Here is a 14,914-nt window from a genome sequence, read left to right on the forward strand (position 1 = left end):
CCAAGTTGTCTTCAGGGTGTTTCTTCAGGAGCTGTTAAGAGACCTAGATGATACTGGTCTGTGGAGTTAGCTGTTGTGCAAAAGCTCAAACACTGTCCCAATGCAAGTTGTGGAGTAACTGGATGTATTCTTGATTTCTGAGTGAGGGGAGGTCTATTTCCTGTAAAACTGATACCAGTCTGTAAGTTTGGTTCTGTGATTGCATACTCAGCTAACCACTATGGTAAATCAGTATGTTCTTCTAAAATAGATGACCCATTTATCTAATGTGACTCATTGCACCAAATGTTACCTCGGATGACTTGAAGTGTTTGGAATTGTTCTGTGTCCTTCTGGCAAGCATTCCTTTGGTGAGTGGGTCAACATTGTTCTGATTTGTGGTGATAATACTGTTCAGGACTTCCCTGAATCCTCCAAAAAAGTGACATCAGATATGTTTTGTGACAGTTGGGAAGCTCATTTTAAGCGATGTTGTGCAAGGTCTCTGGTCTTGGTTGGAAGAGACATTTTGCATCAGTGTTGTGGGGCTGTGAACTCTTGGAAATGGGTGGGCAACCTCACTGCCTAATACCAGACTGACATAATGAATAAATAACCAGGTAACATAATGTAGTAATTTTTCTTTTAATAAGCAAATTGGGTTTTGGGATAGGTACATGGAAATTCGCTTGCCAGCGATTCACCCAAGTGAAGCTTCACACTCTAATATGTAAATATGAAATTGTTCCTGAACCATGAGCAGCAGATTCTAATTAAAATGTAGAAAGTGGGGTATCAATCTGTTTTTCTTCCTACAGCAACTGGAGCCTCTTCTGCTCCTTAATGAGTTTGCAGCCAAACTTTCTTGGATACACTCCCAGTTACATCAGGGTGTCTGGCCATATTTATGTTCTGGTTCCACTGTTGCAAATCTTTCTAGCCCAAGGAAAGACTGTGTATGTCACTGTTAGACCATTTCTTTTTATATAAGTGATAGGTGAGAAAATTTTGATATTTAGACCTTATGCTATTTTTGTTATGTGTGAAAGAGTAGAGAAAATTCAAGGCCTTGCTTAGCCTTGAGGTCTTTCACGTGTATTTATGTACCTTATTTTTCAAGACTGGTTGAATGCATTTCTTGCTGTATGTTAGAATGTTCTCCAGACTTCAGTGACATGGTATTCAGCACTGCATGAGCACTGCTTAGGTTCTGGTTTTTGGTAAGTAAACTTCCTGTAGAGTTATTCCATCTCTGTTGTTTCCTGATATTATGTGTGGAGTGTAGAAGACTCCTCCAGTCCCAGTAGTCTGCCTTATTCTTTGTCAAGTAACTGAATTGTGAGGCTTTCTGTAAGTTAGAATTCATATTGGGTCATTTAATTTACATCCTGCTAGGAATTCAGAGGCATGTAAAATTGTTCCTGGCTGATGTTTTCTTCAAAACTACTGCATAACCAAAAATGCTATTGGAGCATCACCATGAGTGCCTGTCATAACACTGAATTCTTCTGCAGCTTCCATATGTGACCTACATAAGAAAACCACAAAACTAAAGAGAATTTTATGTTAAGGAAGCTCTGTTATTTGGCCGCAGTTGAGAGCAGGTTATGGCAGGAATGTTTTTTTGTGGCAATAGTACTAATTAATAAAAATGGTTTTTGTAGGAATTTTTCTGCATGGGGACATAGGTACTTAAACTCTTAGTGGAGATACTGCAGTTGGACATAAGTTGCTGTAGTGCTGTCATTTTTGGTGTTCAGTAGTTAATCTTTCACTGAATATAACATGGGGATGTCCCTGTTTTGACAGTTCATCTGTCTTTGGCCAGAAGTGTTGTGATACTGTGATGGAAAGTATTTTGTAAATTGAAACATTAATTTTGTGTTCTGACATCTGGCACAAAGAAAATGTCATTTGAGAGCAGCTGTTAGGCTGAAGAAAAATTAGTAGTCAAACACTTGAAAATTAAAGTTTCTCTTTAAATATGATGGTCCAAGATAATGATGCATTTAGTAGGCAAAAAAAAATGAAAAGTGGAAGTGATGGGCTATTAGCTTCTGTCTCTGTGAGTCATCTGTGACAGAAGAGCCTTATGGATGCTTTTTCTTAAACCTCACAACGTGGCCAAAGCTGGATCAGTCCCAGTTTTCTGCCCTGAGGTTCAGGGCTGCATCTACGGTTGGTGTGGGATAGGTATGAACTGTAGTAGTAGATGATAAAGGTTTATATATATTAATATAATTTGTGTATACTTTACCAGAAGTAAAATGTTTCAGACCTGAAGCTGATATAATTCTGTTCCAGTAGCAAAAAACAAATTCAGTAACCACTGCTGGATCTCTGTGTGCATGTGCTGGTGCAATTTAACTAAAAGGATCCCACCTATTAAAGTTTGTAAGGTCAAGCTAATTTGGGGAAAATGAAAGCTAAGGGATGTTATCTGATAGTTCTTTCCTACTTATGAGTACCTAAATGCTGCATATTAAATCTGAACCTTAGATTTTTTCTTCTGTTACTTTCTAGATTTAAAACTGCACATTCTTCCATTTCTTTCCCTTGACTCTACTTAAGAATCACAGAATCCTAGCATGATTTGAGTTGGAAGAGACCTTAAAGGTTGTCTATTTGCAATACTACCACCACAGACAGGGACAGTTTCCACATTCCACCAGGTTTCTCAAAGTCCCATCCAGCCTGGCCTTGAACACTTCCAGGGATGGGGCATCCACAGCTTCTCTGGGTAACCTATTTCACCATCCTCACTGTAAAGAATTTCTAATTATCTAATTAAACCTGCTCTCTTTCAGTTTAAGGCTATTCCCCCATGTCCTGTCACTACATGCACTTGTAAAAGGTCCCTCTCCAGCTCTCCTTTGAATACTGGAAGGTGCTGTAAGGTCTCCCTGGAGCCTTCTCTTCTCCAGGCTGAACAGCCCCAACTCTCTGTCTCCATGGGAGAGGTGCTCTGGCCCTCTGAGCTCTTTCGTGGCCTCTGGACTCGCTCCAACAGGTCCATGTCCTTATGTTGAGAGCTGGATGCTGTATTCCAGCTGGGATCTCAGGAGAGCAGAAGAGAGGAACAGACTCACCTCCTGTCACCTGCCATCCTCTCCTTTTAACGCAGCCCAGGACATGTTTGGCTCTCGGGGCTGCGAGTGCACATTGCTGGGTCATGTCGAGCTTCCCATCAATCAACACTGCCAAGTCCTTTCTCCTCAGGGCAGCTCTCAGTCCATTCTCTGCCCACTTTGTCTTTGTGCTTGGAATTGTATGTATTCAGTTTAAAATGGGAAAAAAGATGTCTGCTTTGTAGCAAAGATTTGTCTTCAAAAAACAGGGTCCAGATCTTCTGCTGCAAATACGTGAACTTGGTATAGGTAGAACTTTCTTCTGGTGCTGTGCTTGCTTTTCCTCATGGGATGGAAAAAATCTTTCCAGAATCATCTTTTTGTCTCTTAGGACTGTGTTCTCTGCTCACTTGTCGTGGGTCTGTGTTCTGGTGAGCCCTACGTTGAAATGCAGTTATCAGCCAGCTCTGGGAAGTGCTTTGCTTACTCTTTTGCAACATTGCATTCCCTGTTAATTAGATATATCCGACTCTCTGGTGCCTTTGAAACAAGTCAATGCTTGAGAAGACACATTTGGTCTTGTACAGTGACAGTTTTTCTCATCAGCAGAATTTTTAGGTGATAATTCACACTGGTAATCTAATTTTATCTTTTTTCAGAGGTAGAATGTGGTAAGGATAAAATTCTTCTTGCAGTCTGAGTATTTACATGTAGTCCTTCTGTCAGGGTCTAAATGATGTTATACAAACCATTGAAGTTTTTCAAATTTATTTCAGAAAATATTTGTGCTCTACTTAGTGATTGTTAACAGGGAAAATGTGTTAATTTTACATAGATTTTGAGAAGCTGTTTGCTTGTCATTGTTTCCAGTTTTTATTTTGTGACACAGTAGGCATGAAAACTTTGCCTTTCCTTTTGGAATGATCTTTCCAATCACTTTCTATGAGACATTTAGTTTCAGAGCTCTTTACTTTTTGACTGAATTTGAACTCTCTGATGCTCTCCCTCAAACACAAGCACCTGTTCAGAACATTGGATAAAAATGTGAGCTTCAGGGGAAGTCTCATTGTTTGCCTTAGAAAAAGGTCTTTATCCAAGAGTTTACATGTCATTTACAACACAAGACCCAACCCCAAACTTTGTGTATAATTTTCCACCCTGTGTACCCAGCTACTAGTAATTTACTCTCCCAAACAGAACAAATCTATTATTTTTCTGTTGGCATATACATCAGTTTTGGAAGAACTTGTTGAACTCGAGACACTGTCTCTGTAAAATAAATTTTCCTTACTGTAATCTTAGAATAAGCAACAGAAATATAAGTGTGATGATGCACTGAATTGAATAGCAACAGAGTGATGCATTTCATGGTTTGTATTTTTTATTTATTGGAATTATGTTTATAGCTGAGAGCTGAAGGGAGTGGAGAGAAGCTGGTGAAGATATCCTTTTAGAGCAGAGGAGCTTAGGGTCAGGAGATGCTGAGGGTTTTTGGGAGGAAGGTAGAGCCAGCAGTAGAACTGTACAAGTATTCAAAGCTTACAGTGCAGTAATAATGGTGTTGCACACTGGACTGCTGTGGAGCAGAGGTTACAGAGACAGGAAGAATTGATCAGAGCCATAGACTGAGATTCTGAGAGGGATCAAAACCTTTAGGAATCCAGGTGTCAGTAGCTTGGTGCTCACAGTGTGACTTTTTTTTCCTCCCCTCATCCAGATTTCTTTTTTTTTGGTAGTTTTTATAACTTTGTTTTTGACTTCCCCCACCCCCCCCCCCCCCAGTTTAAATTTTTCTTGAGCAATTTTTAAAATTAAGATCGAGCCACAGTATTAGGAAGCTTCTTCAGGCTTTTTGTAGAGGATTTAGTCTGCAACTTTCCTATATTCTGTAGGCCCTGAAAGGGATTATTAAAATTGTAGTTTCCTGATAAGATCTATGGGTTTTCCAAATGAATAATTTATTATGGTACTGTAGATGGCACTTCAAATGAAATTACTTTAAGCCTAATTTCAGTTTGTACTTTGTCATGTGACTCTCATTTTCCAGGATGTCATAAGAAGGAATCTCTGTTGGCTTTATGACCTTGTTTATCAGTGTTCACACAAGTGTGAGTGAGGAGGGTTTCAAAAAAACCCCAAACCATATTATTATTAACATATTAACATATATTATTAACATTTTCAATAGAACACGGTAGCATATTTCCATATTCAATTGAGTGTGCCAGAATTTTGTTTAGTGTCATTATCTATATTGTGCCGCTCACAGATCTAATTATGACTTTTTCTGGCTATCAGTGTCTAATCAAACATGATTAGACACTTCCAGATGTTATTTTTTGTATCTGAACAAAGAGTGTACAGTCAATAAAATGATAAATGTGGGATTCCCACCCCATGGTCCCAGATTATCTCTGTATACTCTGCTCCTTGGAAAAAAAATTACATAATAGGAAAAAACCCAAACCATAGTAGAAGATAAAACGTGACTGTGCTTAAATAGTAAACTAAATGTTTTAACATCTTTAGGGTATGTTTTAAGTATTGCATTTAGACTTGAATCTTCATATTCAGGAATCCTGTAAAAAATACTGACACAGAAGTCGTCTTTACCTATTATACTCCTATAAAGTGATTTAGAAAGATAAGTTTTAACACATGAATTTTCTAAGAGAAAATGTAGAAAACCTTTTCGTGAAATTGTTTCTTTGCTGAATTTTAGAGTATGAATAATTTTTCTTTCTACTCCAGAAAATCAGATTGCAGTAACAGCTACTTACATCTCTGGAGTGTAAATATCTGAAAGCTAATTCTAACCTTGCCATCTGTGTTTGGCTAAAAAAAAATAACCATTAAAAAAAAAAAAACATACAAAAAGTAAAAAAATATATAAGAGAAGTATTTGTATTTGCACAAGCTGTTTTTTTTTTAATGTATTCAAATTTTATATGCTGAAATGGGTGTGATTAAATATTGCAAATGTAAAATTGTTTTGGTAAAATTAGAATCTTACAGTTATGTTCAGGAAATTTCAAAGTGGAGCTTTTTTTATTCATTTGATGTATCAGTTAAAGATAATTCCAGAGGATGGTTGTAGAAGGAAGATAACTTATTGAAAACAGTAATCATATTTAGTAAATAGGACAGGGTTATTTTTAAAGCTGGGCAAGTAAACACAATTTTTTAGAACTGAGAAGCTGCCTACATTTATTTGTTTGTTTGTTTGTTTATTTTTAAACATGTAAGACATTGATTCAGAGTACAAAGCTGAGTATGGTTTTGGCATCCTGATTTTTATACCTTCCTTGGAAATAAATAACAAATATTTTCTCCAAGACAGTTGGGAAGTCTCTTTCAGTTCGGCGTGTTCAAAAGAGTGTTTGTTTAATACAGAGTGTTTATTTTGAAGTCTGATCTTCCCTTCCTATGCAGAAGCTGGCAAAAGTGATTTGTTTGCAAACAAGAAGGGGAATTGTCAACGAGCAGGAAACTTTCTCCCTGCCAGCTGCCTAAGCTTTTTTCCAATTTCTTGAATATTATGCCAACCATTGGGTCGGGAGTTACTTGAAAATGATTTAACATTCATTGTTGTTTTCTTTTCTGTTATTTTTTTTAAGACTTTTGCAAAACCATGTTACTGTCCACCCAGCAAAAATGCAGTGTTTGTCCAGGAACACGTTACATCCCAAACTTCTGTCTGGAAGGAAGAGTCCTGAGGTGCAGCTGTTCCAGCCACGCTGCATTAATTGTATCAGTAACTTAAAATACAGTGGGAATTGCAGTCCTGGTGAAAAGTGGAGGATGTTGTTATGAAGGGGTTCTTCAGGAACAGCTGGCACTTTGATAGGTGTAGGACAGAAAAGCTTTTTAAAGGACAGCTCGTGCTGTTGCAGAAATTCCCACACGAGCTCTTAAAGATGAGAAATGCAACAGCAGCAAAGAGCTTTTACAGAAATTTGGGAAGTGTCAGTGAGTTCATTGCTGCTTGTCACTAAGGTTTTGTTCTCAAACGTGCCTTTCAGCACGAGGCAGCACTTTGCATGAGGGTTTTCCAAGGATAACACTGAATTTGTGGCATTTGGCACATTTCTTCAGAAGGGTTCGATGCTGGTGGAGTCTTGCCTGACCAGATCCTTGTGTGTACCCCCAGCCAGTGCTGCTGTGCTGTATCACACTGAGCAGCATTACAACAGCCTCTAACCTGTAGGGATGATTGTAACATCCCTATTCATTCCCTCTTCTTCCTCCTCATTCTGCTTCCCCTTTTCTCCATTTCCTTCCTCTTCTGCTTTTTATGGTATTTATCTGTTTTTGTTTCACTTGGCACTGATACAGCTTCAGTGGATGAAGTTCATCCCTAAATGTGAATTTCTCCTAGAAGATCTGTTTTAGAGGTTTCCTGAGTACCAGTGGCTAACCTCCTTTCAGCAGAAACCAGCTGATTTAGTGGAGTGAGATACGGCATATTTTGCCATATTCCCACTTTACCTTAATTAAAATACAGGCTAGAATATTTTCCCTCCTTTATTTACAAAGCATAGAAATGATTTCTGATAGCCAGGAGCAAGGAAAATGTTGGCCTGCCTAGAAGAATATCTATTGCAATAGGGGGAAGGATGATCCTGCAAGTAATGTGCCAAACTATGATTTGGGTGGTAATGACTGAGATTGTTTCTTGTACATCCCTTTCTTTGTGCTCAGCAAATTGCAAAAGTACAAAACTCAAATAAATACCAAGACATTCAGGATTTTGGACCATCCCAAGTATTTCAGGTAGTCCTGACTGCACTGCCACTACATCTGGGGGAAGATTGAAATGCTACTTTTTTATTTTTTTTCTTGCTAAGTTCAACAAATTTTTCCTGTTTACAAAGAAAAGAGCCCAAGGATCGCCTTTTCCCATTATTTGTTGCATCCTTGATAATATGGCAAGCCTCCAGAACGTCTGTCTTTCAAATTCCCGGGATTGTTGTGTGCATCTCTTTGACTTGATTAAGATGAACTGACTCTGAGTTGTGCCAGTTGTACAAAGAGTGTCCGTGGTCATTTTGGGAAGCCCGTCTTCATTCCATCTTCCTAAAAGTACCAGCATTTTGTTTAACCTTTTGTGGCTTCTAGGCTGCAATAAAGTCTTTATTCTCTTGAATAAATCAGAATTAAATGCTCTTTACGTAAACTTCCCTGTCCAGGCTACTTCAGACTTTAAGATGCACATGGCCTGTGATGTGCTGGTGGGGGTTGGGTAGATTTTCCCAGAATTTCATGTATTTTAGGCCTATCAAAGAAACATTTTTCTTTCTAGGTGTTTAATATTAGCTCTCCTTTGGCTTCTTGTTCTCTTTCCTTTCAGCACTTTCCTTTCAGATTTCCGTGTACAGGCTGAGTTAAAATGGGGATGTCTTCTGTAGTATTTTCTGTCTTCTGCCATCAAGATTCCTGTAGTGATGTTTATAAAGGTACAGGGAGGCCTCAGGTACGTTTCTGTTCCCAAGATGGAACATGAGTTGTTTTCATGTTTCCATGAAAAGCATTCCCAAAACACCTAAAAGTGACAAGAATCCCGAATAGTTTAAAATTTCTGCAAGGTTCAAGTTAAGAACCTTGATATGAAAAGAATTTTACTTCAGAGCAGATTTTAGTGGTGTCTTTAGCAGTAGGTCCTATTTTGAAAAGGATCAGAGGTACTGTGCTCTGCCACCTGCCTGTGCATCTTTCACACTGACAGTGTGTCCCTAACTCTGAGCATGTAAAGTTGTCCTTCTGAATACTTGAAATTATTTCTTACCTTTCCATTACCTTTACATCTACAGTGGTAGTTTCAAACTAATTTCCATGGCTACTCATGTTTTTTGTGATCTGTTGTGTGTTTCTTCTTCAGGCCTGAAAATCATACCTTTTGTAACAGGTCACCAAAGTGCTTCCATTCAAAGCTTTGCATGTTAACAATACTTAGTCCTCAAATGCATTTTTATCAGGGGTTTGTAAATGAAAAGACAGAGTTTATCACAGTCCTCATTAATTTGGAATGTAAGTTGCATTAACAGCTCGCTTCTGGAATTTCAAGGGCGAGCAAGAGATGGCATGTGACCCTTAATGGGGAAAGATTTATATAAGAAGGGAGTTTAGGGGACTAGGGTTCAGGAACTAGCAAATTATGCCAGAATTTTAATGTGTTGCATGTTTGTACTGTTTAAAGAAAAAGATGGGAAAAGGAGAAGGAGAAAGAGGGCAAAGCAGAAGAAGTTAGCTGGGGAGAAAAGTTGCTTTTCCCTTAGTAGTTTAAGGTGTAGACTGCTTGTTCAGAATTCTTAAAGGCTGAAATTTGGGGTGTGGTCTTGGCAATTCACTTTATGTATGTACTATATATGGGCAAGAATGTAATGTCTAAAAATTTGAAGCCTAATTTATTTTGTGGTCAGCTGTTATTCTTAATGGATTAAAGAGTTAAGCCCTCTTTAAAAGTAGAAAAACTATTGGATGAGGATGGTAATGATTATTTTAATCCAGCACCCTTAATGAAAATGAAAATGCAATTCATTGCTGTAGGTGCCAAATTCCAGTTTTGAAAAATGGCTGCAATGTTTTTTACAACTCTTGTAGTTCACTTTATGTGACAAAACTGTACTGAAAAATGAAAGAAAAAAATTGCAAAATACTTCAGTTGAAATTCAGGAATAGTTTTGCTTTTGTAAGAATGACTACTAAGATAACAATATGAATATTAAGATAACAATAGTAATGTTTAATAGTAATAATAGTAATCATAATAATAGTAATAATAATAATAATAACAATAATAATAATAAGTAGTTTTGTTGGAAATATGTCTCTTGTTACTGCCAGGCATGTTTTGTATACATAATTAATAATGAGAGCAATTCCTGTTTTATGTGGAGCACACTATTAATGTGCAGTGATTACCCATGCTCTGCTCACATACACAAACACTGCATTAAGTAGATTGTTGTCAGATTGATGTGCATCTGAGTTTAAGTGGTTTCAAAAACCTCCAGAAGCTTCTGTCTGATTGGTCTGAATTCTGTGTGCAGTGCTAGCCATGTGCTTTCCCCCATTTTTTTGGGCAGCTTGCAAATTATTCGAAAGGATAGCAAGAGACAAACATCCTTTCATTGATGATACAGGGGTTCCTCCTGGTGCTTGTGCCTGTCTGAAGCCATTGACACTGAAATGAACTATTTTTCCAGTTTAAAAACAGATTGTCAGCGTTAATGAGTGACAGTTCACAGAATCATTTAGGTTGGAAAAGACCTGTGAGATCATCAAGTGCAACCTCTGACCCAACACCACGATGCCAACCAGACCATGGCACTGAGTGCCACATCCAGTCGTTCCCTGAACACCTGCAGGGATGGTGACACCACCACCTCCCTGGGCAGCCCCTTCCAGTGTCTGATCACCCCTTCCATGAAGGAATTCCTCCTTATGTTCTTAAAATCTCTGAAATTTTGGTAGGTCTGTAAAGCAGATACTATCAGACGCTATCTGAGGAGGCTGCTACTGGTGTTCACCGTGTGCATGTTTTTAATGTGGTGTCACATTTATTTAATTAGCATTAGTTAATAGGAGTTCCACCAGCATACTGAATGTCCTTTTAGTGTTAAGAATGAAAAAAAGGGGGTTAAAAGAAGTCTAGATACAGAGTGAAGGGAATGTGGCCAAAATCTGAATTATTAATTGGAAAATCTGAATCACCTTTTAAATTTTTTTTCCTCATGTGGCATCAGTGTTTTTGTGAAGTTATCAGTAGTTATCAGCAGCATATATTGAAACAAGTGATAGTTCTTGAAATCCCATGATCTGATATTTCTTTGTTTCTTCCTAAAGCTGTCAAGTATGCAAATTCACTTGGGTGTTGAGTTGCAGCCACCTCTTGAATAATCTGTTATCTTCAGACACAACTGCTCTGCTGAAAGTTGGATGATTTAATGAAAGTCAGCTGAAGGCAGATAGTGTCTGCACCTCCTCACCCCAAACCATGGGATTTAGGGACTTACTGCAATTCTGCTGTTATTTTGCTGGTTGGATTGAAAAATGTCAACAGGGAATCAACAGTAATTGCATTATAAAGTATTGGGAAAATGTGGTGAGCATACGGTACTGGATTGGGTTTATTATTAAAGGAAGTGCAGCTGCTGGGTCTTCTCTTGCACAGGAGATTTGTTCAAGTGCTCTGGGGCTAAGCTTTTCACAAAGAAGGCAACTTCTTTGTAACTGAAAAGAATAATTTTATTTATTTTTCAAATTTATCAAATTACAATGAATTCTACCTCATAATTGCAAACCTAGAAAACTCAGAGATCCTGAAGAATTGCCCTATATTTGAAAGAGTTCAGATTCATTTAAAAAAGCAAAACCAACTGTCCCTCTCCAAACCAAAACAAATTTTAGTGGGATGAAAAGAGTGTTTCCTACCTATCTGTATTGTATTCAACTTAAGAAATCATGTGAAATAGTTAGATTTTATGCATTATAAGTAGATTTCTAAATCTGTATCACAGGACTTTTCTGTGGAGGGATTAAGAGTGCTTTTTTTGTTGGTGTTCTGTTTTTATTTTTTTACTCCTATTTACTCCTGTGAATACTTTTCTAATGCTTATATTTTGAACACAGAACTATTCACTGTCCTTTTTTTCCCTTTAAAATGTTGCATTTCTGTGATATATCCTTCATGCACTGTTTCATGAACTTCTTGAAAATTTTAGTCTTTCTCTGTGTTTAAGTTGATGGTTTCCTGAAAATTCAGTTTTATTGCTGTGGGCCTTAAGTTTGACTCTTTAGTACCTGGAATGTTTGTGAGCTGTTCTGAAAAAGATCCTTTTCTAAAATTCTTGAGAACTTGGATACCAAATCAGTTGTGTCTGAACTAGAAGTAGATAGAAAGCATTTTTGATTTTCCAGTGTTTTCCCAGCAGTGGAAACAGGCTGGTTCTGGGGACAGAAGGAGGGACATGTGGCTGCACCGCTTGGAGGGAGGTTCTCCATGGGATGTGTGGAGGGATCTCTCTTTGATCCCAGAGGTGACCTGAACTGCAAGTTCAGGCAGCATAAGAAGTTCATTTTCTGGCTTTCAGAAAATGTTCAGAAGCACATAATTTTCTTCAGGTAGATTCCTATGGAGGTTTAGAATCCTTCTTGAGAGCAAAATGGAATTGCTTGCAGTAAACTCTAACACTGGTGGCCAGCTTTAGTGACCTTCTAAGGACAGCAACCTAAAAACTTGATTACCTTTTGACATCAAGGAGAGAATATTAAAAGCTTTTTTTTAAAAAAAATACACATCTCTCAATTCTGAATTTAGAGCTTCCTATACTGTAATGTAGGGAGAGTCTTTGTAGCAGTCAAGTAGAAAGAGAACTAGAAGGACTGATAGCTTCAGAACATGATGAAGTAGAAGACATTTTGAGCTACTTTCCTGGATGTCTTTATAAGTGTAGTTGGTTGTGTCAGAGGTCTCAGTCTTTTCTGAACTGGATTCAGAGTTTTAAAAAGTCACCTGTGTTCCCACAGAGAAGCTCAGGGAGCGTATACATAGCAGGGACTGTGTACTGCTATAATTCTTTGATACTTCCTTTTCCAGGAAGTCTGGATATCTCTGTTCAGCTTGGTCCTTCTGCCCTTTCTTGCTGTTGGCCTCTGAGCCCCAGGCTGTGGAGGGTGTTTGTGCTCTCTGCTGCCCTGGGTGCATTTGTTTGCTGCCTCTTCTTTGTGCCACCTGCCAGCCCTAGAACAACTGGAGGAAGAGGAGATTTGGCAGAGATATGACTCAGGATAAGCAGATAACGTGGTAAATTTGACAACAAGGGGAGAAGTTCTGACACTGAGTCGATGAAGGAGCAGCTCCCTTTATGCAGTCACCTACTCCAGTCACTACTCTCTGCATAAAGGAGTGGAAATGCTTTGATAGAGGCACAAGGGGATCAGTGACTGGTGACCCTGTTCAGTTACTGCAGTCTAATAGAGAGCTCCTATTCCTTACAAAAACTGCAGCTGTAGCTGTGTGTGTATTTGTTCCTCAGCTTCTGGCACATCCTAGCTCTGCCTTCTGAGCATCTCTGCAGTTCTCTATAGGATGATACCTCCTTTGGCTTTTAACTCGCTTATCTCACACGCAGAACTCGTAGGTAACTGTGTGACTACAGTTCATCAGCAGGCTGCCCCTGGGAGTCACAGTGGGTGCTGCTTTGGGGGTAAGATTGCTTTTGGGAGTTTTAGTCCTTGTAGTTTGTACATCCATTGTACCAGGAACATCTGTTCTGAGATGATTCCCAAGAGAGTCAAAGAACCTTAAGTGTAAATATGCAGAAATTGGAGAAAACGCTTCTTACTAACCCGTCAGATTGGCTCTGCCTAAACGTCTTGTAAGATGTATTGTGGGTTTTAAGATAGCAGCAAACTCAAATTGTAAATTAGCAGGAAGCTTAGAGGAAGCCTATCTTTTTTCACTGTAACACTAATTGATGCTAGCGGACTCGAGTTGTGTCAGACTGAAAATGTTTTTTTATGGTAAAGCCAGGAGAGTAATGTATTCATTGCTGCTGCCTGGGTGTCTGCAGAGGAGGTAACACATATGGACTGCTACTACTGATACATAAATTGGAGTATGATAATATCAGAGTACAGCTTTGAGAATTTGACAAGAAAATGTTTAACAATCTTAATGCTTAATCACTAAATTTGGCAATACAACTTTGGAGAAAAGATGATTCAATTAGATACGATGGGTCAGCTATTAAAAGGTATTTTAAATGGTTGCAAATTTCAACTTTGCCATTGATGGATGGACAGCCTGAAGAATGAGACGCCATGGAGAGCAGCCCTGTGAGAAGGGACCTGGGGGTCACTAAAGTTACAGCTTCTTCATGAGAGGAAGAAGAGGGACAGGCTCTGATCTCTTCTCTCTGGTGACCAGTGACAGTACCTGAAGGAATGGCCTGAAGCTGAGTCAGAGGAGGATTAGGTTGGATATTAGGGGAAGGTTTCTTCAATATTTACTGCAGGATTTCAGAAGGTGAAAAACAAAATTCCTATTTGTACATGCATTCCTGTGCCATTCGGGGTGATGCAGCACTATAACTGTGGTGTATTTGTGGTGTTTCCAAAATTTATCCATAGCACTGTTGCTTCCAAAAAAAGGAACATGTAAAAGAAGAAGACAGTTGCATCAGAAAATTTATCAGAAATTACCAGCCTTTCTTCACATCTTTCTGTGAGGAAAACCACTGCTGACTTGTCCAAGGAAACCAGTGAGAAATACTGGCAAAGAGCTAGTGTGTCCTGGATCAATCAATCATGGAGTTTTAATCTGCAGATTTATTTCAATGTATAGGCTTCTTTTGGAAGACTGCTTCTTGAGGAACTTTTACTTTCTCTTTTAAATATCACATTATCTATTATATTAGTCTTTAACTCAGTGCTGTTTGTAGAGAGAGACCAAAATTATCAATAATCATCTGTCATTTTGAAAGCGTGGTTGAGAGGTAGGGGCTGGATGCAGCTCGTGGCTTCATCTCATGTAGTGTAGATTCCTTGTGTTACTGCTGGAAGATGTTATGATTGTGTTTATTATATGACTTGCAAGACACATTTGAGGAGTGTGTTCTGCCTCTTGTGGTGAAAAAACTTACTAATATTTGGTATATTTTGAAAATATTCTCAAAAAACCAGTTCCACCAGTTTGCCTTTAAGTAACTGAATTTTATCTTTCAGCAGGACCAACAGAAGGTTTGGGAAAAATAATACAAAGATTTCCCCAGAAGGACTGGGAAGACACTCCTTTTCCACAGGGAATAGAGTTGGTAAGTTTACATTACATTTTGCAATTTTTAGGATTTCTTTCACGTGCAATT

At 38.4% G+C, this 14,914-nt stretch overlaps 1 protein-coding gene across 6 annotated transcripts in view; it reads left to right on the top strand.

The window, feature by feature from the left end:
• Positions 1–14,914, top strand: part of SBF2 (SET binding factor 2) — a 232,027-nt gene that overhangs the window by 30,216 nt on the left and 186,897 nt on the right. For 5 of the 6 annotated variants that reach the window (XM_014257906.2, XM_088057519.1, XM_014257910.2 and 2 more), the window contains exon 2: positions 14,775–14,863. In XM_014257906.2, the coding sequence (XP_014113381.1) occupies positions 14,775–14,863 (89 nt within the window). The remainder of the gene's footprint in view (positions 1–14,774; positions 14,864–14,914) is intronic. The other variant, XM_014257907.2, reaches the window with a different exon arrangement.

This window comes from Pseudopodoces humilis, chromosome 7, assembly GCF_049639895.1.
Source record: "Pseudopodoces humilis isolate 2021_Gansu_Grassland_sample_001 chromosome 7, ASM4963989v1, whole genome shotgun sequence".
NCBI lineage: Eukaryota > Metazoa > Chordata > Aves > Passeriformes > Paridae > Pseudopodoces > Pseudopodoces humilis.